Below are 21,743 nucleotides of genomic sequence, written 5' to 3'. Positions count from 1 at the left end.
ATATATTTCCGGATGTTAGAAGTAATTCCCCAGTTAATACTGGTGAAATTATAATATATTAATTACAAATTAAATAATACTATAAAGGATACAATGCATGAATCATCACATTACTGACCGATAAAATTAGAATGTTTGTATTTGCAACTATGTATTTAATATGTAATTTCAGTATTTTATATTACAGAATTAGTTCCCATGTTAAATGAGACTTACACTTCAGATTAGCTCACTATTTTAGGCGGCCCTTTAGAAAAGAAATCGAAATCCGAAATAGGTGATTTAAAAATCTCTTTCTCACCAGAAACTCGCTCACAGTTCGGGTTCCAAGTTAAATTACTTACATACCATTGCCAGGGAGTGCCAAGTGCGTACATAACAAACAACGTGGACTTATGGTGTACGGACGGACACAGTGTTAAAACATGTAGACATCGCCGGTTCAAAATAAACACACAATTTCTAGCTAATGATCTTCATCCAGCAGTTAAAGTTACAAATCGCAATACAGAAACGAATTGATAAAATTATGAGTATTTTGCCTTCTAAAGATTATTGCAATTTGTAACTTTAAAATAAATCTAAAATGGTTGATGGGAAATAAACCAAAAAATAATATAATAATCTGAAATTAAAATTGTATGCTAACCGATCTTGATAGTATTGCATAACGACGCAAAAAAAAAACAACAGAACAAAACTGGGGATCAAGTCTTTCAATTAATTTGAATTTACTTTTTAGTTCTAAACTTCTAATGTAATCTTGGTCTAATTGTGTTAAATTACTTTTTAAGTATTTACTTTGGAAATAAAATTTTCATGATTTTACAGATAAAAATAAAAACACCTGGGTAAACACTAATCTTTCATAACAGCCCCACTTACATATTCATTACTTTTTTAATCTAAAAGGAAAGTCCTTTCTTGACTAGTTTTTTAATAGGGTCTCCTGTCTGAGCAAACAAGCAGTGCACAGTAAACATAAATAAAGTCACTTAAATTTTTTACAGTCTGCCTCCAGTTATTCGTGAGACGAATCTCCCATTTAATTTATATCACTGCAACTCATATAGAGAATCTACAGTTCTCTATTTATGAAAATGGGTAATGCCGTATTTTCCTTGATGTACAAACTTACTAAATAAGTAAAAATTCTACAGAGTAACTCACATGTAAGTGGGGCTTCAAAACCTAGCACATCAACAGACATACCTCAGCCTTTTCCTTCAGCAAAGCGCGTACAGTCGACGCCAGATGTGGAAGCAATAGGGCCCGGGCGGCGGGCGCGGCGCAAAGTGGGCCCTTAACGAGCTCTAATAAAGCCAGCATTCGTTGCTTGCTCAGCCGGCCGAGAGGTAACGCGTCTAGTGCGCTCACTATGTACGCGCTGCAACAGTAGAATGATATACTTTAAAATTAAAGACTACACTACACGCGAAATTGCTTTAACGAAGTTTTCGTCGAAATGCATGATTATAGGCTCGTGCATCACATTTCGAGCCCTTTGTCTCGGGGGCAAAAACCAACAACGAGTGGGGAGCCTCCACTTAATCGTAAAATGAATCCCCATAAGTCACAACTGTAAAGGCACTACATATTGTTCATAAGTCAAAGTAAGATGGTGCAACCCAGCCCTAATGTTTGTTGCAAACTAGCATCTATTTACAACTACATAATATGCAGTGAGTTGAATGAGTGCTATGGAGAGGGCTATGCTCGGTGTTTCTTTACGAGATCGAATCAGAAATGAGAAGAATCCGTAAACGAACTAAAGTCGCTGACTTAGCCCGACGGATCAGCAAGCTGAAGTGGCAATGGGCAGGGTACATAGTACGCAGAACTGACGGCCGATGGGGCAGCAAGGTTCTGGAATGGAGGCCGCGTACCGGAAAATAAGGTGGACCAACGACATCATAAAGGTAGCAGGGAAGGACGCAGGCCGCTAATCGATCAACATGGAAAGCATTGGGGGAGGCCTATGTTCAGCAGTGGACGTCCTGTGGCTGAAATGATGATGATGATGATGATGATGATGATGATGAAGATGCATTGTATCAATCAACTTACCCCAGTTCAATAGGCGGGCACACAGCTAAAGCGTGTGGCACGGCGGCGGGCAGGTACTTGAGGGCAGAGCCTTGGCACGTGAGCGCGTGCTCGCCGCGCCGCATCAGCCACACTAGCGCTTCTAGCAGGCTCTGTGGGATGATAATGTATTGATGAGTGAGCAACTTGACTTTAATTACAGGCATATTATACAGGAGGATTCGTTAGGAGGTTTGCCATATGTTTGTCTCGAAGCGCTGGTAGGGCCCAAAAGATAAGGAGACATGTAAAGTGCCCCATAAGGGCTACCTTTTCTTTTTTTATTATTTTCTATTGACGTTCATAAGTGCCACTTGTGGTCTAAACTGAATAAATATTTTTGATTTTGATTTTTGATTTTGGAGGTACTCAAACAATAGGGATTGATTCTACTGCTCAATCAAATGCAACTTTTCCCAATAGAACAAAGTTCAAAGGAAAATAAACTCCAAATTGTAATCCAATATCATTTAACTAGATATTGGTCCTATAGGAGGTAAAGCCCGGTTTGTGAGCACGTAGAATTTTGTCAAATGACCCCAAGCTACCCATCCTTATCGCTCGCGCGTAATTATATTGCTGTCGCGGCTGTGCGACGGGCGGCCGCAGTGAGTGTGCGAGCGCGACAGCAATATAATTACTACAGTTGTATTTGAGTAGAATCAAGCCCTTTTGTACCTACAGTTAGCGCAACGTACAAGGACTCTTTCTATAAGACCTTTTAATGTAAACGGACAGCTGACGTCCAGAATACTATGATTCACAATAAAGCTTTAAGCTTTATATTCTCTTCAAACTTCAATTTTGTTTAGGCACTCAGCATGGCGTCTACATTATAGAGAGTTCTTATTAGATCGTTTCAAACACGAAGACGCGCCCCACCAGTTTTTGGTCTCGGTCGCGCGGGGTGCGGGGAGTTTGATCCGAGCAATCCGAGCGGCATTATTGTAGTGTGCGTGTGCATTTATGGATGATTTAGCGTGTACCGATGACACAAACATTAGCGGAAGAATGGTGGGGCGCGTCTTCGTGGATGAAACAATATATAACTGCTGTCTGCTGACGTGTGTTGTCTCGCTTCTGTCAGCTGTCTGCTGTCGCTGACTCACCTCGAAGCGCCTCCCGAAGTCAGCGTCAGCAGTGCTGTCCCCCAGCGCGCTGCGCAGCTGCCTGCTGCGCACTATGATCCGCACCAGGCTCTCGCTGCACTCCATCACATCAGCAGTCTCTTCAGAGCGTCTCGCTGCTGTCTGCTGTCGCTGACTCACCTCGAAGCGCCTCCCGAAGTCAGCGTCAGCAGTGCTGTCCCCCAGCGCGCTGCGCACTATGATCCGCACCAGGCTCTCGCTGCACTCCATCACATCAGCAGTCTCTTCAGAGCGTCTCGCTGCTGTCTGCTGTCGCTGACTCACCTCGAAGCGCCTCCCGAAGTCAGCGTCAGCAGTGCTGTCCCCCAGCGCGCTGCGCACTATGATCCGCACCAGGCTCTCGCTGCACTCCATCACATCAGCAGTCTCTTCAGAGCGTCTCGCTGCTGTCTGCTGTCGCTGACTCACCTCGAAGCGCCTCCCGAAGTCAGCGTCAGCAGTGCTGTCCCCCAGCGCGCTGCGCAGCTGCCTGCTGCGCACTATGATCCGCACCAGGCTCTCGATGCACTTCATGCACATCAGCAGTCGTTTTAGAGCTGTCTCGCCACTGTCGGCCATTTTGATCACCCATACTATGACGGAGATTAGGTTCCTGTGAATAAAATTGTAATACTTTCAATGCGTTGTTTAGGAACTACTACGCATTTGAAACATGTCCGTATTTCGAAACACTCTGACCGTGGATGTCGTAAAATGCAACTAAAGGACAAAAATATAAACGTCAGGTCTGCCCAAACTTGTCTGGTCATCATGGGTAGTGTAGGACAAATCATGAGGGGCGTGCATGCAGCAGTGGAGACTAAACGAACTAAAGATGATGATGATTAAGCTGCATGTACTCATTCAACCACAAGAGGGATCGAGACCTAATAAAGGTAGCAGGAAGGCGCTGAATGCAGACCGCTACTAACCGGGCGATGTGGAAATCATTGGGGAAGGCCTATGCTCATCAGTGGCTGTTGGCGACATCAAACCTTTTTTATATGTATTTTTTCACTTTTTTATCTAAAGTCAACAAGACGTATCAAAAACAATAGAAAAAGGAAAAAGTATAAAAAGTAAAAAATACATATAAAAAGGTTTGATGTCGCCAATAGGGAATGCAGAATCGGTTCTGGTTTGAGGAACCGGGTTTTTCGGGTCTGGCGGTCATAAGAACCGGGAGCCCCGGTTTTTTCGGTTCTTTCGGTTCCAAAAAAACAATATTTTGATTATGTTTTTTTATTGAAATAACACTTATTTGAATAGACTAGGAATAATCAACAAACATGATTTACAATATTTTTCTATTTTTACTAAATTCTACTCCCAAAAATAAAAAAAAAGTAAAATAATTAGTTTTCAATTGAGGTACCACAATCGAGTCTTTTTCATCCAACTTATCGATATATTTGACTATTTATATATTGACTGTCAGATGCAAAGCAAATAAAGGAGAAGGAGTGTTGCCAACTCTCACACAAAAATATCATCATCATCATCATCATTTCATTTTAAACCATAGGATAGGACGTCCACTGCTGAACATAAACCTCCCCCAATGCTTTCCATGTTGATCGATTGGTAGCGGCCTGCGTCCAGCGCTTCCCTGCTACCTTTATGATGTCGTCGGTCCACCTTGTGGGTGGACGTTCCACGCTGCGTTTTCCGGTACGCGGCCTCCATTCCAGGACCTTCCTGCCCCATCGGCCGTCAGTTCTGCGTCCGCGTCGGGTTATGTCCTCTGAATCCGCTGACATAGAAATGAGGAGATCCGTAAATGAACTAAAGTCGCTACTTTAGTTCATTTACGGATCTCCTCATTTCTGATTCGATCTCGTAAAGAAACACCGAGCATAGCCCTCTCCATAGCACGCTGTGCAACTTTGAGCTTCTGTATAAGGCCTATAGTGAGAGGCCACGTTTCCGAGCCATAAATCATCACTCCTTTCGTCCTCAGGCACTGAGGTATTTTGGATGAAAAGATGTTGCGTAGTTTCCCGAACGCTGCCTAGCCGAGTTGGATTCGACGATTGACTCCCTTTTCGAAATTGGACCTACCTAGCTGGATCGTCAACTATCTCGAGGATTGAGCTCCCAACCGAAACTGGGTAGGGCGCAACATGGACATTGGACATAAGCTTTGTTTTGTCCATATTCATCCTCAGGCCTACCTGTTAGGAAACTCGATTAAGGTCTTTGAGCATTGTGCCAAGATCTTACAACGATTCTGCCATGACCACAATCAGTATCGTGGGCAAACCGAAGGTGAGTGATGTACTCGCCATTAATGTTTATGCCGAATCCTTTCCATTCAAGGAGTTTGAAAGCGTCTTCCAATGCAGTGGTGAACAGTTTAGGAGATATAACATCTCCCTGCCTAACGCCTCACTGCAGTGGAATCGTCCTCGTGCTCTGCTCCTGTACTCGGACCGACATGGTGGCGTTTTTGTACAAGCACTTCAGCACCTCGATATACCGATAGTCAATACGGCACCGCTGAAGAGACTGTAAGCACTGCCCAAGACCCGAACGAATTGAAGACCTTCTCATAGTCTACGAACGCCAAGCATAGTGGCAAGTTATACTCGTCAATCTTCTTTATAACCTGTCGCAGCGTAAGCGCAAACAAAAATATGCCAGTGATTTAAAAAAAGTGTAAGAAAAATGCTTAAAATATTTACATTATCTCATAAAAAAAAAACAAAATACAAAACCAATAAGTAGGTAATCTTTATTAGTAGCTAATCTGATATCTTTGGGTTCTCTATACGTTCGCAATGTTCTTGTTACGACTCATGCCTAATACCTATAACAGATTTTTAGATAAATATGCAAAACCCGAAAGTACCGAAAGAACCGGGTTTTGAATTTTTAAAACCCGGTTTTTAAGCTGTCGAAAAAACCCGGGTTTTCCCGGTTCTTTCGGTTCCGGGATTACCCGGGTACAAACCCTAGTCGCCAACATGGCAGTCTTCTAGCTGAAATGTTGATGATGATGATTAGAATGTAAATAAACTCACTCGTAAGCCAGCGCGTCGCAGAAGCTATCAGCGATGTAGACGTGAAGCACGGGCTGGAAGTGCTGGTATTTGTGGTCGGCCACGAGCGCGATGACGCGCAGCAAGCACTCCAACACCAGCACGCCGTAGCTGTTCTCGCTGTACTCGCCCACGTCTTCCTCCACCTGGGGTGGAAGCAGTCGTAAGATAAGGCAATAAGATTCCAAATACAGTTGTTTATCACCAGGACCACAGAATAATAATAAGTACTACGTACAGAAGTTTTACTTCGCGAAGGTATTTAAAAAAATGTATGCTCAATGTCATTAACAATATGGTGTAATTTAGCCTGTCTCAAGAGTCAAGCACCATTTTGTTGACAAACGTCAGTGATCGGCACTGCGCCGAAGCTATAGGGCTGACTTCGGTAAAATGATGTGACGTGAAGTGCCTAACTGCGGAAAATGGCGGAGGAAATACATGATTTATCATGAATAAATAATTTAACTACTTATTTAACTCTCAGTGTCTTGAGGCAACTTAAAAAAGTACAGTCTGTGTTTTTATTATTATTTAGGCAGTTAAATACTGCACAGTATTTAGTACACCATTTTCTTTATTTTCTTCCATCATACACAAGAATACGCGTGCATGAGTCCAATGTTCGCTCGTATGTGAGGCCTTGTCGAATAGTATCCTGTAGGTGGGCCATCGTGCATGTTTTGTTTTCGATGTAAACTCGCGGAGATGAACAGGCCTGCCAGGACCTCACGACGTAGCTGTTCTCGCTGTACTCGCCCACGTCTTCCTCCACCTGGGGCGGAAGCAGTCGTAAGAGGAGGCAATAAGGTTCAAAATAAAGTATGGACCTCTCAAGGTTAATGGTGCGTCCACACTGGGCGAATATACTCGCGCGGCAAACTCGACATCTTGCTCACTCAAGAGCAGGGTGAGCAGGATGTCGACTTGGCGCGTGAGCATATTCGCTCAGTGTGGACGCACCATAACTGTTCTCGCTGTACTCGCCCACGTCTTCCTCCACCTGGGGTGTAAGTCGTAAGATAAGGCAATTCTTCTTCTTCTTTCCGTGTCGACAACAAACCTACACAGTGTCAGCCCAAAACTCCGCCACAAGAGTGGCGTTGTCAGTAGCACTCATCAAATCCTCCTGAGTGCAGTTGCTTGGGCACTCAGGGCATGACATCAGGTGCTTCATCGATTGGGAACAAAAAGGCTAAAAAGCCGAAGCAATTTCGTAAAAAGTGTGTCCCCTCTCCTTCATGACGATCGGTCAAAAGAGAGATGCAGGATTTTTTTTTTTTTTTTTTACATTTATTTTTTATTTTATTTATTTATTTATTTATTTATTTTAATTACAAGGTTAGGCTTATAATCTAACATTTCTTATATCACTAAACATAAAAATGTTTGTTGTGACATTGCACATTCATCGCAATAGCTTATAAGTATTAAAATTAATATTATAGGAAGGCGGTAGGTATCAATAAATTTGCCAGCTGGAGGTGAGTCGCACGACGCGATACTACGTCGACTCGGGTCGAGCGTTCCGCTAGTTATTTTTTTGCAACGTACCTACAGGGTGTCTTCATGTTTATGTAATACAAGTTATACTTGTTCCAAAGAAATATTTTATTTTATTTTATTTTAGTTAGTAAACTAGTATGACTGTGTAAGATGTGTAATAAGTGCATAGTTTGGTCAGAGGAAAGTTTTGTTATAGTTTTAGTAATTTATATTAATGTAGTTAAGGGTAAGTTTTATCATTGTGTTATGTTATTTGTAGTTCAATTAATATTTATAGATTAGGTAGATTAATGGGTATTTAGCAACACGACGGTATGTTGATTATAAATTATTATTAAAAAAGAACTTCCTAAGTATAATTTTTATATTTTTAGTGTTTATTTTTTCTTTTATATCAGTTGGCAGGAGATTAACCAGTCTCGGAACGATATACTGAGTGGTTCTTGCACCGTAGGTATTTTTAGCAGATATAGTTGAGACCTTTTTATCTTTTACTTTTCTGGTTAGTTTATTATGTTTTATTGGCACGCGTAGTTCTTCTCGATGATATTGTTCTGTTAGCAAGCTATAGTATACTTTTTGGTGTACTGGTATTATTCTACAGTGTTTAAAGAGTTCGTGATAATTATCTGCAAATTGGCGTTTAATGTTTTTAGGAACTATTAACTTTAGAAATCTGAGTTGTATGGAGTATATTTTGTCTAGGTATGTTTTATATGTACGTCCATAGCATGTGATGCCATACGAGATAATTGATTCCACAAGACATAGGTACAGGTTTCTTAGAATTGTATACGGTATTTTATTCTTGATGTAATAGAATTTTGATAGGATAACTCTTAGTTTGTTTATTAAGGTTTCTATATGGCAGGCCCAGTTGAACCGATCGTCAATGATTAGGCCAAGGTATGTCTGCTGGCTAACCCGTTCCACGGCTTCGCAGGAGCATCCCGGTTGTTCAACGTGCAGGCAATTATGATTATGAACCAGTAGGCGTGCGTACTTGCTTGGTTTGTTGTGACTGGAGTGTATATGTATCATTTTGGTTTTTCTAGCGTTTAGAACCAGACCCATGTCGTGTGACCATTTACATAAGTTTGTAAAATCATACTGTAATTTCCTTTCTGCAGTTGCTACATCTCGATCCGCCGATATAATGCAAGTATCATCCGCAAATTGGTACAAGGAGCACTCAGTCACGATTCCCGGAACGTCGTTTACATATGTCAGATAATTTAAGGGGCCTAGTACGGAACCCTGTGCCGTGCCTTCCGTGATGCTAATTGGCCGGCTGCACGTTTCACCAACCTTTACCACATATTTCCTATCTTCAATGTAGTTCTTGCACCATTTCAGTAGGGGACCTCTGACTCCGGAGTCGTCCAGCTTGTCTATCAATGTGTGGTGTCGCAACGTGTCAAAAGCTTTGCTATAGTCGATAAAGACAACTAAGACATGTTTCTTATGACCTAGATTTTCGTTGATTTCATCAGTAAATTTTGATAGTAGCATAGTTGTACTTTTGTTATTACGGAATCCATACTGCTGATCATTAAGTACGTCATTGGTTTCATAAAACGATGTAATTAGTCGACATATGTATTTTTCAACTATTTTATTAATTGATGGTAATATAGTTATTGGCCGATAGTTGTCATAGCAATTGTGAGGTCCTTTTTTATATATAGGTCTAACTATACCTTTCTTTAAGCTATCTGGATAAATACCTGTTTTTATAGAAGTGTTAATAAGATTTGTTATAACTCCTACAATGTTTTCTAATATGTGATTGATGTCTATCATACGTATTTGGTCATGACCTGGTGCTTTGTGTATGTTTATGTTTTTTATTATTTTACTGACATCTTGCCGGGTTGCCTTTTTAGGGTATATAGATCGGTCTATCCTACGAGAGTATTGTGCTTTGTCTAGTAAGGGTCTGTTACATGTTAGCAAAATGGACTTTACGTTTCGGTCAAACGATTGAGCAAAATTGTCAGATAAAATAACTTCACTTATACCGTCAAAAGCCCTACTGATGACGTCATCCACCGATTTAGTTATTCTTCCAGCTATTTTATTTAATATTTTCCACATTTGCTTAAGATTATTCTTATTTTTGGTTATTAGTTTGTTATAATATTTATTTCTAGCATCGTTAACGATTTTATTAGTTTTATTGCGTAATTTATTGTACTCTAATCTTAATACCATATTGTTCACGTCTTTTTTACACTCCTTAAAAAGATTGTCCCTGGCGAGACATGACGAAATTACTTTATTATTTATCCACTCTTCTCTTGTTTTTTTAATGTTACCAACCCTAGTTATTTTTGATTTTTCATAACATTCCTGAAGGCTAACTTCTATATAGTTATAAATTTCGTTAGGTGATGTCATGATTTCCGCGTCCTTCCAGTCTATTTTATTTAACTCTTGTGACAATACCCTATGGTCAAATGTATTAAATTTGGGTTCACTCTGTATTCGCTGCATTCCAAGGCAGGATAGTACGATCATGCGATGGTCCGCCAGTGTGGTGTCGAGCGCGGCGGTGAATAGGTCCCCTGTGTGCATGCGACAGAAAATGTGATCAATACAGCTTTGTGTAATTTTTCGATTTAATAGTTCTATTCTAGTGTATTCAGTTATCCCGCACAGTAGACCTAGATCCGCCAGTGTGTTGAGATACCTATCGCTGGTGCCATTATGGATTCGAATGTTTATATTAATATCTCCCATAAGTATTACATCTTTGTTATTGGAGTAACGAGTTAAGTGGTTTGTCAGTTCGCTTAAGAATATATCTTTATTACAGTTAGGTGGTCTATACAGTGCGTATAATAATATTTTGCTGTTTTGATACCCAATTGTTGCAATTAAGCTCTCGCAGTGTAAGATATTATCAGTTATTAATTCGATTTTTATTTTATTGCTGGCATAGATAATGATACCCCCACCCTTTTTATTTTTTCTTAATTTTGTGTACATTGTATAGCCATCGATTTCGTAAAGACTTTTTACGTTTTCTGATATACCCGCCTCAGTTACAATTATTACATCTAGATTATTTTTAATATTGCTAATGCTTTGCAACAGATTTGAAAAATACTTGTACAAGGATCGTATGTTTACATGCATAATACTTAAGTGATGAGGGCTAGGTAGGTAGTTAAAGTACGTAGTTAGGTTTGTTACATTTTTAAGTTCATTTATATTGGAGGCCATTTATAGAGGAAGTTGTAAGCAATTAGTATTTATAATATGTAGCCAAATATGAATAGTTAAGAATAAGAGTAGGAACCAGATAAGATACTTATTCTTTCTTTACAATTCCTGTTAGTTTTTTTATATCTTCAGTATTGCGAATATGTAGTACCTTCTCCTTGTCGTCCTTTCTAGCCAATATTTTTCCGTTCTTTTGCCAGATGTATTTGAATCCTGCGTCCTTGAGATTTTGCTTAGCTTGCCAGAGGAGTTCTTTGTTGAAGTTGGTTAGGGCCGGTCTTATGATAATCTTATCGTTTTCTGTATTATCTTGTATTTCTGGGGTTATATCCTTGAGTATGATACTCGTCGTGCGTGCACTTTGGAGCCACAGGTGTTGTTCTTGTTCGTCAGTAAGTTCTATCTTGATGGAGGATGCTTTTCCCTTATAGGTATTTATTCTGCTGGCAGATTTCACCAGTTTTGTGTCAAGTTTCAGTTTTATAGCCTGACCAGGAACATAAAAACCCTCGCCATGTTGCGGAAAACTAATGGTACTAATTTCTTTTAATGGCAACAGTAACTGAAAACTTCATTGACATGTCACCTTGCATGTCAGTCTATTGCTGTCAAAGTGTAAACAAACTTTATTTTAAATGTGCGCAATTGATTTTGTGAATTAAATTGCTAAAATCTTTTTATAGTCGTGAAATAAAAGTGGTTCACAATGTGTTCAAGTATTTGTCGAAGAGAAATAATAAGGGTTCGGACAATATTTTCATTGAATAATTTTTCCGACAAGGGTGTCAAATTGACTGACATGTTTATCGTATAGTACAGTCCACTATGAAAATTAGCTGTGGTTTGTTTCAACTACCTATTTTAAAGTTTTTTGTCACTTTCTAAGTGTTGAATTTTATGGAATTGGGAAAGAAGTACCGAGTTTGTAGCGTTCATGAGCAGACATTGCAGTTGAATATTCAAGTTCTGAATTTGATTATTGATGGATTAATGTAATATGACATGTTAGTATTATTTTCGATATAAAGTCTACTACTCTTTTTAATATTTGCACGCTTCCTAGTTTGAGCAAATTTCAGTGAAACCTACCAAATCTATGTAAGACCACTTATGTACCTGGAATTACGCAAATAAAGAAATTTGATTTGATTTGATTTGATTTGAATAATAAAATAAATCCTACTAGCTCGATTGATGTTTTCATTTAATTTATTTAAACTACCTATAATAATATTTTTTTGTTAATTCATGAAAATATCAAATTAGCCCGTAATCCTGAATCCTGATACATAAAGTTAGCCTATTAATTTAACACAGGTACGACTGTACTCAGTGTTGCACTATCAAATGCAATTGAAGCGCCTCTATGCCAGGGTTTTTATGTTCCTGGTCAGGCTATAGTGCAATTTTTGAAACAATCTGGTTTATGTTTTCTTTTTGTTGTGGTGGTATTCCTACGATTTCTACGTGCTTACTTAGTTGACTTTGCTCAAATTCACTATGTCTCTGCTCAAGGGCTGCAACTCGTGTTTCAAGATTTTTGTTATTATTTGATAGATGCTTGTTTATATTTTCTAAATTCTTTACCTTCTCTTTTAACTCTCTGTTCTCTTGTTCTATGTAGCACATCTTGTCCGCGTACAGTTCTAAGTTTTCATTCAGCTGGCGGAGCTCTTTTTTGATGGCTCGTTCAACTTCGATAGAGATGTCACTTAGAAGTTTCTTCACATCAATGGTAGGGTTAGCAGATTTTAGAATAGAACTCTCGGTATCGTCTTCCTCGTCCTCAGGAGCTATGAATGATGACCTTGGCGGGGAATCTTGTTGGCATTCGTTACTTCCACTCTAGGTTGCTAGTGTTACGAAGTGCCGAGATTTGTTTACTAGACAATCCTGAGCACTCGGCTTTAGCGTGCACCAGCTTATCACACTTACTGCATTCCAGTCCTGGTGAGATTTTTGTCACTGTGTTTTGGCACTTATCACATCGACGTAACTTAGATTTGGGCATTTTATTCAAAAGAGGGTACTTTTGCGAGAGCGATCGGAACTTCACACAACCTCTACGTGCTAGCGACTTGCGATGAATGACAGGATATGGCGCGAGAGAGCTGATCTCCCCTGCCCTTTTGTCCCTATGTCTGAGAGTCCTCCACCTGGACATGAGCTCCCCTGGTTTACCTGGAAGTCTTTAAATAGACTTCGGACGCAGGTTGGCCGTAGTAAGGACAATCTGGTCAGGTGGGGATTCTTGGATGGCTTAAACATGGAGTGCAGGTGCGGTTTTGTTCCCCAATCGATAAGGCAATAAGATTCAAAATAAAGTTGTTTACCACCAGGACCTCACGAGTAGTCGCAGTAACTGGATCGCGCTGCGCGAGTTTGCGCACTCCTGGCACACAATCAGCCGAAGTTATGAGAAGAAGTGATGACATTTATCAACGATAGCAGCCCGACGCGAAGTACCGTATTTGTGGTGTCAAGCCCCAGAAGGGGGAGAATTGACTATGAGAAGGGACATGGATCAGAGAAATTTGTAGGGAGTCAAGCAAAGCGCCCGGGGAAAGGAGCCCAGAGCAAGTACCCGCGCGCTCTCCCGAGATTCGGTTCGTACGCCGTGAGGCAGGAAGAACCATGGGTGGTGGTGGGTTATGTTCTCGCTGTATTCACCTACATCAGTCTTTCCCAAAGTGAGCGATAACGCCCCCTTGTGGGCGCTGCAGGCTTAAAGGGGGGCGGTAAGAGACCCCGGAAAAAAATCGGGGCATTGTGTAGAGGCTTGGGAGGCGATTTATAATATCATCTACTAGGAGGACTCTTAGACACCGACTGAGCACTCGACTCTTGACTACAAAAATGGGGTCGCTAAAAAAGAATTTATTCTCAAAGTAAGTTTGGGAACCGCTGACCTACATCTTCCTCCACCTGGGGTGGAAGCAGTCGTAAGACAAGGCAATAAGATTCAAAATAATTTGGTAGACACTATATCGCCATTACTTGTCTAAGGTAAACATGTGTGGGTGAGTGCCTGCTTATTAGTTGCTAAAGTCCGGTCTGTGAACGCGTAGAATTTTGTCCAATGACCCCAAGCTACCCATCCTTGTCGCTCGCGCGTAATTATGTTGCTGTCGCGCTCGCACACTCACTGCGGGTGCCAGTCGCAGTCGCGACAGCAACATAATTACGCGCGAGCGATAAGGATGGGTAGCTTGGGGTCATTGGACAAAATTCTACGTGCTCGCAGACCAAACTATACAACAACACTATAAATGGGTCGACAAACCTGTCTGTTTGCTACTAAAATGTATGGATCGGCTGATGACGGAGCATCGAGGTTGCTTCATCCATCCGATATGATGGTCTCTCACTCATAACCTGCCTAACTCGTAAGTGTGCTCATAAAAAGGTGTAACATCTACATAGCTATTCAATGCCTTATGAAGATAATCTGTTGCTACTTGGGGATGTATAAGTACATACCTGTGTGAGGATATGAAACAGCGCATCCAGTATATCCTGCAGGAATTTCACCAGTTCTTCGCTGGGCACGTGTAAAAGCCTCGTGAGCGCCGCGCGCAGAGTGCCTTCCGCGTGGTGAGTGCTCCACTTCAGCACACCCAGAATTTCCTCTGGAAATAGGGATTTTTTTTAGCATTACGGCTTATTTATAAGTTTGTGTTCATAAACGAGACGTTTTGGATATGATTTTGTTTTTTCTTTTCCCAACAAATCAACGGATAGATAATTTCACTTCAAAACAGACTAGAGGATATTAAATTTGCTCACGATAACCTGAGTCTTTTAGACGATATGGGCTCTTTCAGTCGATATGGGCTCTTTCAGTGTGATTAAGACACCCATCGTCTCATTATACTAAGGCCGAGTTGCACCACAAAACTTTAACGGTAACTATGACGATAACCGGTGCTTTTTGTATGGAGTTTGACAGATTTTTGACGTTTGTCAAAGTTAAAGTAAGATGGTGCAACCCACCCTAAGCTTTATTCTAATTTATTGCGAGCGAGCGAGAGAAGAGGTGCTATCAGGTTTCACTCGACGACAAATCCAGAAATAAATCGCACTTTATTTGTATGAAAATTAAAATAATTAAAATGAAGATATTAATTTTCTGACTTCACCATACCATTTATATGCCCATGTTAACATGGGCTAGTGTCGGCTCATATACCCATTTACCTAACACCCTGTATAAAATATACCACTCACTAGGGTTTGTACCCGGGTAATCCCGGAACCGAAAGAACCGGGAAAACCCGGGTTTTTTCGACAGCTTAAGAACCGGGTTTTAAAAATTCAAAACCCGGTTCTTTCGGTACTTTCGGGTTTTGCATATTCATCTAAAAATCTGTTATAGGTATTAGGCATGAGTCGTAACAAGAACATTGCGAACGTATAGAGAACCTAAAGATATCAGATTAGCTACTAATAAAGATTACCTACTTATTGGTTTTGTATTTTGTTTTTTTTTTATGAGATATGTAAATATTTTAAGCATTTTTCTTACAATTTTTTTAAATCGCTGGCATATTTTTGTTTGCGCTTACGCTGCGACAGGTTATACAGAAGATTGACGAGTATAACTTGCCACTATGCTTGGCGTTCGTAGACTATGAGAAGGTCTTCGATTCGTTCGGGTCTTGGGCAGTGCTTACAGTCTCTTCAGCGGTGCCGTATTGACTATCGGTATATCGAGGTGCTGAAGTGCTTGTACAAAAACGCCACCATGTCGGTCCGAATACAGGAGCAGAGCACGAGGACGATTCCTCTGCAGTGAGGCGTTAGGCAGGGAAATGTTATATCTCCTAAACTGTTCACCACTGCATTGGAAGACGCTTTCAAATTCCTTGAATGGAAAGGATTCGGCATAAACATTAATGGCGGGTACATCACTCACCTTCGGTTTGCCCACGATACTGATTGTGGTCATGGCAGAATCGTTGTAAGATCTTGGCACAATGCTCAAAGACCTTAATCGAGTTTCCTAACAGGTAGGCCTGAGGATGAATATGGACAAAACAAAGCTTATGTCCAATGTCCATGTTGCGCCCTACCCAGTTTCGGTTGGGAGCTCAATCCTCGAGATTGTTGACGATCCAGCTAGGTGCAATTTCGAAAAGGGAGTCAATCGTCGAATCCAACTCGGCTAGGCAGCGTTCGGCAAACTACGCAACACCTTTTCATCCAAAATACCTCAGTGCCTGAGGACGAAAGTCTATAACCAATGTGTGTTACCAGTGATGACTTATGGCTCGGAAACGTGGCCTCTCACTATAGGCCTTATACAGAAGCTCAAAGTTGCACAGCGTGCTATGGAGAGGGCTATGCTCGGTGTTTCTTTATGAGATCGAATCAGAAATGAGGAGATCCGTAAATGAACTAAAGTAGCGACTTTAGTTCATTTACGGATCTCCTCATTTCTATGTCAGCGGATTCAGCGGACATAGCCCGACCCGGACGCAGAACTGACGGCCGATGGGGCAGGAAGGTCCTGGAATGGAGGCCGCGTACCGGAAAACGCAGCGTGGAACGTCCACCCACAAGGTGGACCGACGACATCATAAAGGTAGCAGGGAAGCGCTGGACGCAGGCCGCTACCAATCGATCAACATGGAAAGCATTGGAGGAGGTTTATGTTCAGCAGTGGACGTCCTACCTATCCTATGGTATAAAATTAAATGATGATGATGATGATATTTTTGTGTGAGAGTTGGCAACACTACTTCTCCTTTATTTGCTTTGCATCTGACAGTCAATATATAAATAGTCAAATATATCGATAAGTTGGATGAAAAAGACTGATTGTGGTACCTCAATTGAAAACTAATTATTTTACTTTTTTTTATTTTTGGGAGTAGAATTTAGTAAAAATAGAAAAATATTGTAAATCATGTTTGTTGATTATTCCTAGTCTATTCAAAGAAGTGTTATTTCAATAAAAAAAAAACATAATCAAAATATTGTTTTTTTGGAACCGAAAGAACCGAAAAAACCGGGGCTCCCGGTTCTTATGATCACCAGACCCGAAAAACCCGGTTCCTCAAACCAGAACCGATTCTGCATTCCCTACCACTCACCTCTCTGCGTAAGTTTCGTAGAGCACAGCTTAGTAGCAACGGTAAGCGTGTCGCGGTGGACGAGGCTTAGCGCGCCTCGTGTGAGCCCGCGTTCGGATCCCGCCGGGAGCTCGTGCCTCTCCGAAGGTAGGCCTAGACAGGCTGCCGCGGCTTCTGTCTCCACTGTTGATGGGGACGACGCGCGTTTTGCGTCTATCTGTGAGGAATGAATATAGAAGTTAAGAAAAACCTATGATTTTTTTCAATCTAAAAGCGCTTTCACATTTAGGCGTCTTGAAAGATTTATAAATAAAAGTGATACTTATTCCAAAACTAGCAGTTTTATTATTTTTTCTCGTTACAACAAAATACACACGGGAGGGACGCCATCTACAGACAGTGTTGCCAACTTAGTAAACGTATAAATTTTGCCACACGTAAAAACACCAACAAGGTGACTTTAGGCGCGCTAATGTCGTGCTTCTCACGCCCTAATGTGAAAGCGGCCTAAACTGAATGGTAAGGACAACAGCTAGACAAACTAAACACTGTGGCATTAAGACTCCGCACAAAAGGGGCACCAACCACAAACACCGGCGGCTATTGTGCGCGACGTTCATTGGTCAAACAAACACTGGTGACGGCTACTGGAGACACTGCCGCCAGCATTGTTTATTTCTTATTTATTTTTGTCGGCCGTTTGGTGTAGTGGTTCAGAACGGACTACTCTATGCCGAGAGGTCCCGGGTTCGATTCCCGGCCGGGCAGAAATTGAAATGATGAATTTTAATTTCTGTGACGGGTCTGGGTGTAAATATGTATAATATGTATGTATTTAATAAAAAAAAAAGTATATAAGTAGTATATCCGTTAAGCTAGCACCCATAACACAAGCATTGAGTTGCTTACTTTGGGGCTAGCTGGCGCTGTGTGAAATTGTCCAAAGATTTTATTTATTTATTTATTTATTACCAGCACAGTTAAACTGACGCTGCCACAAGAACACTGTGGCCAGAACAGGAACACTGTAACCGGCATATAAACACTGGGGCCTGTACAGGAACACTGAGGCCGACACACAACTACTGGGGTCATCACAGGAACATTAGAACCAGCACAGGAACACTGGCGCCGGCCCAGGAAAACTGGTGCAGGCACAGAAACACTAATGCAGGCACAGAAATACTGGCAACGGCACAGGAACACTGGGACTAACACAGGAACACTGAAGACGGCACAGGAACACTGAAGACGGCACAGGAACATTGGTAACGGCACAGTAACACTGACAGAAGCACAGGAACACTGCGACCGTCCAGGAACACGGAAACCAGGAACGCAGGAACACTCACCTTGTAGACGCACAGGCTGTGGTTGATGTCGGGCGTGGTGGTGCCTTCGCGCTGCATCAGCCGTAAGTATGAGAGCGCGAAGGGTCGCTCGGCGCGGTCCTTGGCCTCGTTGGGCTGTGGTATAGCACAGTAACACTGCCACGAGCACAGTAACACAGGAGCCACTCACCTTGTACACGCACAGGCTGTGGTTGATGTCGGGCGTGGTGGTGCCTTCGCGCTGCATCAGCCGTAAGTATGAGAGCGCGAAGGGTCGCTCGGCGCGGTCCTTGGCCTCGTTGGGCTGTGGTATAGCACAGTAACACTGCCACGAGCACAGTAACACAGGAGCCACTCACCTTGTACACGCACAGGCTGTGGTTGATGTCGGGCGTGGTGGTGCCTTCGCGCTGCATCAGCCGTAAGTATGAGAGCGCGAAGGGTCGCTCGGCGCGGTCCTTGGCCTCGTTGGGCTGTGGTATAGCACAGTAACACTGCCACGAGCACAGTAACACAGGAGCCACTCACCTTGTACACGCACAGGCTGTGGTTAATGTCGGGCGTGGTGGTACCCTCTCGCTGCATCAGCCGTAAGTATGAGAGCGCGAAGGGTCGCTCGGCGCGGTCCTTGGCCTCGTTGGAACTGCGGTGACGGCAGAGGAAGACTAGGTGGGCTTCTTTGAACTGCTCGATGTTTAGACACACCTGGGACAAAAGAATGATTGAATATCAAGTACGCTATAAAGGCTTACGCTTCACAGCGGGCACCTGTCGCTTAGGACAAGCAAATAAGGCTTCTCAGTATTTAACGATACCACAGAATAATAATAAGTACTACGTACAGAAGTTTTACTTCGCGAAGGTATTTAAAAAAATGTATGCTCAATGTCACTAACAATATGGTGTAATTTAGCCTGTCTCAAGAGTCAAGCACCATTTTGTTGACAAACGTCAGTGATCGGCACTGCGCCGAAGCTTTAGGGCTGACTTCGGTAAAATGATGTGACGTGAGGTGCCAAACTGCGGAAAATGGCGGAGGAAATACATGATTTAGCATGAATTATCAAGAATAATATTAACTACTTATTTACCTCTCAGTGTCTTGAGGCAACTTAAAAAAGTACATTCTGTGTTTTTATTATTATTTAGGCAGTTAAATACTGCACAGTATTCAGTACACCATTTTCGTTATTTTCTTCCATCATATACAAGAATACGCGTGCGTGAGTCAATGTTCGCTCGTATGTGAGGCCTTGTCGAATAGTATCCTGTAGGTGGGCCATCGTGCGTGTTTTGTTTTCGATATAAACTCGCGGAGATGAACAGGCCCGACGATACTAACAACTATTTTACTACTAAAGTCCGGTCGCCGAGCAGATAGAATTTCGCTAAGGATGGGTAGCTTTCGAGCAATAAGGATGGGTAGGTTGGGGTCATTGTACGAAATTCTATCTGCTCGGCGGCCGGACTTTAGACGAGCTTTTCAGGATAAAACTTGTATTCAAAGCGCGGGTATGTGCAGTCTTTAAAAAGTAGCCAAAAATAATTTCATGTCACGTAAAATAATGAAAAAGATTAATCGGTCTCATTAATCGACCTGTGTACACAATGGTCCATCGAAAGACTTAGAGTAGGCGCACACCGTTGATTTTTAGTTGGCCGATAGTTGTGCCCGATTTTAAATTGTATGAAGAATACATGCATACATGCCCATACTGATCAACTGCCCGACTAAACTATCGACCGACGAAAAATCGGTGGTCTGCGCCTAGGCTTAACGTTTGACATAAAAACTTGGTTTTATTTTTAATACTGGGTCATGTAAACGTGCTTTTTAAAATCATACATGCAAAAATAAATAAGTTTTATGAGTTTTTCAAGTACTTTTTAAGAAATAACAAAAGAAGTCATACCTTGAACACCTCCTGCCAGCGGGGCCGGTCGTCGTGGTAGTATACTATGGACGTGAACTCATCTACTAGGTTCACGCCGGCGCCGACCGATATTACACTCTGTGCAAAAAGAATAAGGACGCAGTTTATTAGCAGGCAGTATACTTACATAATTTATTTCAAACACAGATTTCATTAAAAAAACTCAGACTTGTCTAGATTTGGCACTAATCGTGTCGCCAACTCAATTAGTATAAGATCCCGCTATACAACGACCTTCACCGAGATGCTTATTTGATGAAACATATTTTATATTCAATTTAACATGTCAATAATTATATTGCTTAAGGGTTGCCTAATAAATTTCAGTCCAGGATATGATTAATTAATCATTAAAAAAAGTTTTATTTTTAAATATTTCATCGGTTTGATTATTAAACAAACTCCATACCAATCGAAAGTATGAAGCCCATAGAATATGCAAACGTTAGGTTGCCTATTCTTTTCCAGTCATAACTCTCGGGTTGCCAGGTATAAACAGGTAAATTGATAGAGCATTTTGCATCGGTCTGATAATTTAATCAAATATAAATGAAAATAAAGATTATTTCATTATGAACACGGTGGTATAGGGTTGCCTGCGAAAAATCAGTCCTGAATGACGGTTGTCGAATTTTGTAAAGTGAAATTAAAACTGAAAGGTGACATTTTGCGAGTAGTTGGCAACATTTGGGAAAGACGAGTTGTATGAGGCGTTTGTGTGTCTTATCAAGAGGTGTCGCTTGGGTGAAGAAATTTCTCCAGTGTTGCCATGCTTTCGGAGATTTGGTCCAAAAATGTCGAGAGTGGAAATAACGACTTCCGGTCAAAAATTTGGATGACGCCTCCTGCAAAAGGGTCGTACAAATGACATTTGACCATTTTCATCTCGATCACCTGGCAACACTTGCAGCTATGGGGAAAAGTATTTTTTTTCGACATGGGTGTCTTTAAAGTTAAGGACGGACAGAAGGAGATATGGCAGAAAAAATCCAAAAATGGGGTTTGGTCGGTTATACGACCAAAATTATGGGAAAAATCCGAAAATTCAGAAAATCAAGATGGTGACCGAGTGAGCGGCCATTTTGTAAAAAGTTTCAGATTTCTGATTTTTCAAATGCATTTTTTGGGCAGTTGGCAACATTTGGGAAACTCGAGTTGTATAGAGCGATTACGTAGTTTGCTAAGGAGTATCGTTTGGAAAAACAACATTTTCCAGTGTTGCCATACTTATTGCATTTTTCGCTTAATCTAGACCATTTTCCGCGCCGAAACCCATTTTTACTTTTTTTCTAACTAAACCAATCCCGTGAAACAATGCCTTAAAACCACCCAAGTCCCAAAATTTTGTGGCCCCGTAACTGCCAGTGTTGCCAGGTAATCGAGATAAAAATAGTCAAATGTCATTAGTTTGACCTAT

The 21,743-nt window shown here is 41.5% G+C and overlaps 1 protein-coding gene across 1 annotated transcript in view; it reads right to left on the bottom strand.

Annotated features, from left to right (window-relative positions):
- The window catches only part of LOC135083721 (dedicator of cytokinesis protein 1), a 107,992-nt gene that overhangs the window by 53,755 nt on the left and 32,494 nt on the right, over positions 1-21,743 (bottom strand). Inside the window, exons 11-18 of the mRNA XM_063978445.1 lie at positions 20,306-20,404; positions 18,921-19,097; positions 17,083-17,278; positions 14,468-14,616; positions 6,236-6,399; positions 3,642-3,825; positions 2,068-2,198; positions 1,213-1,387 (exon numbers count right to left, since the gene is read on the bottom strand). Coding sequence (XP_063834515.1) covers positions 1,213-1,387; positions 2,068-2,198; positions 3,642-3,825; positions 6,236-6,399; positions 14,468-14,616; positions 17,083-17,278; positions 18,921-19,097; positions 20,306-20,404 — 1,275 coding nt within the window. The remainder of the gene's footprint in view (positions 1-1,212; positions 1,388-2,067; positions 2,199-3,641; positions 3,826-6,235; positions 6,400-14,467; positions 14,617-17,082; positions 17,279-18,920; positions 19,098-20,305; positions 20,405-21,743) is intronic.

This window comes from Ostrinia nubilalis, chromosome 24 (assembly GCF_963855985.1).
Source record: "Ostrinia nubilalis chromosome 24, ilOstNubi1.1, whole genome shotgun sequence".
NCBI classification, from domain to species: domain Eukaryota; kingdom Metazoa; phylum Arthropoda; class Insecta; order Lepidoptera; family Crambidae; genus Ostrinia; species Ostrinia nubilalis.
The sequence above is the reverse complement of the archived record's forward strand: the minus strand, read 5'-3'. Positions and strand labels throughout refer to the sequence as shown.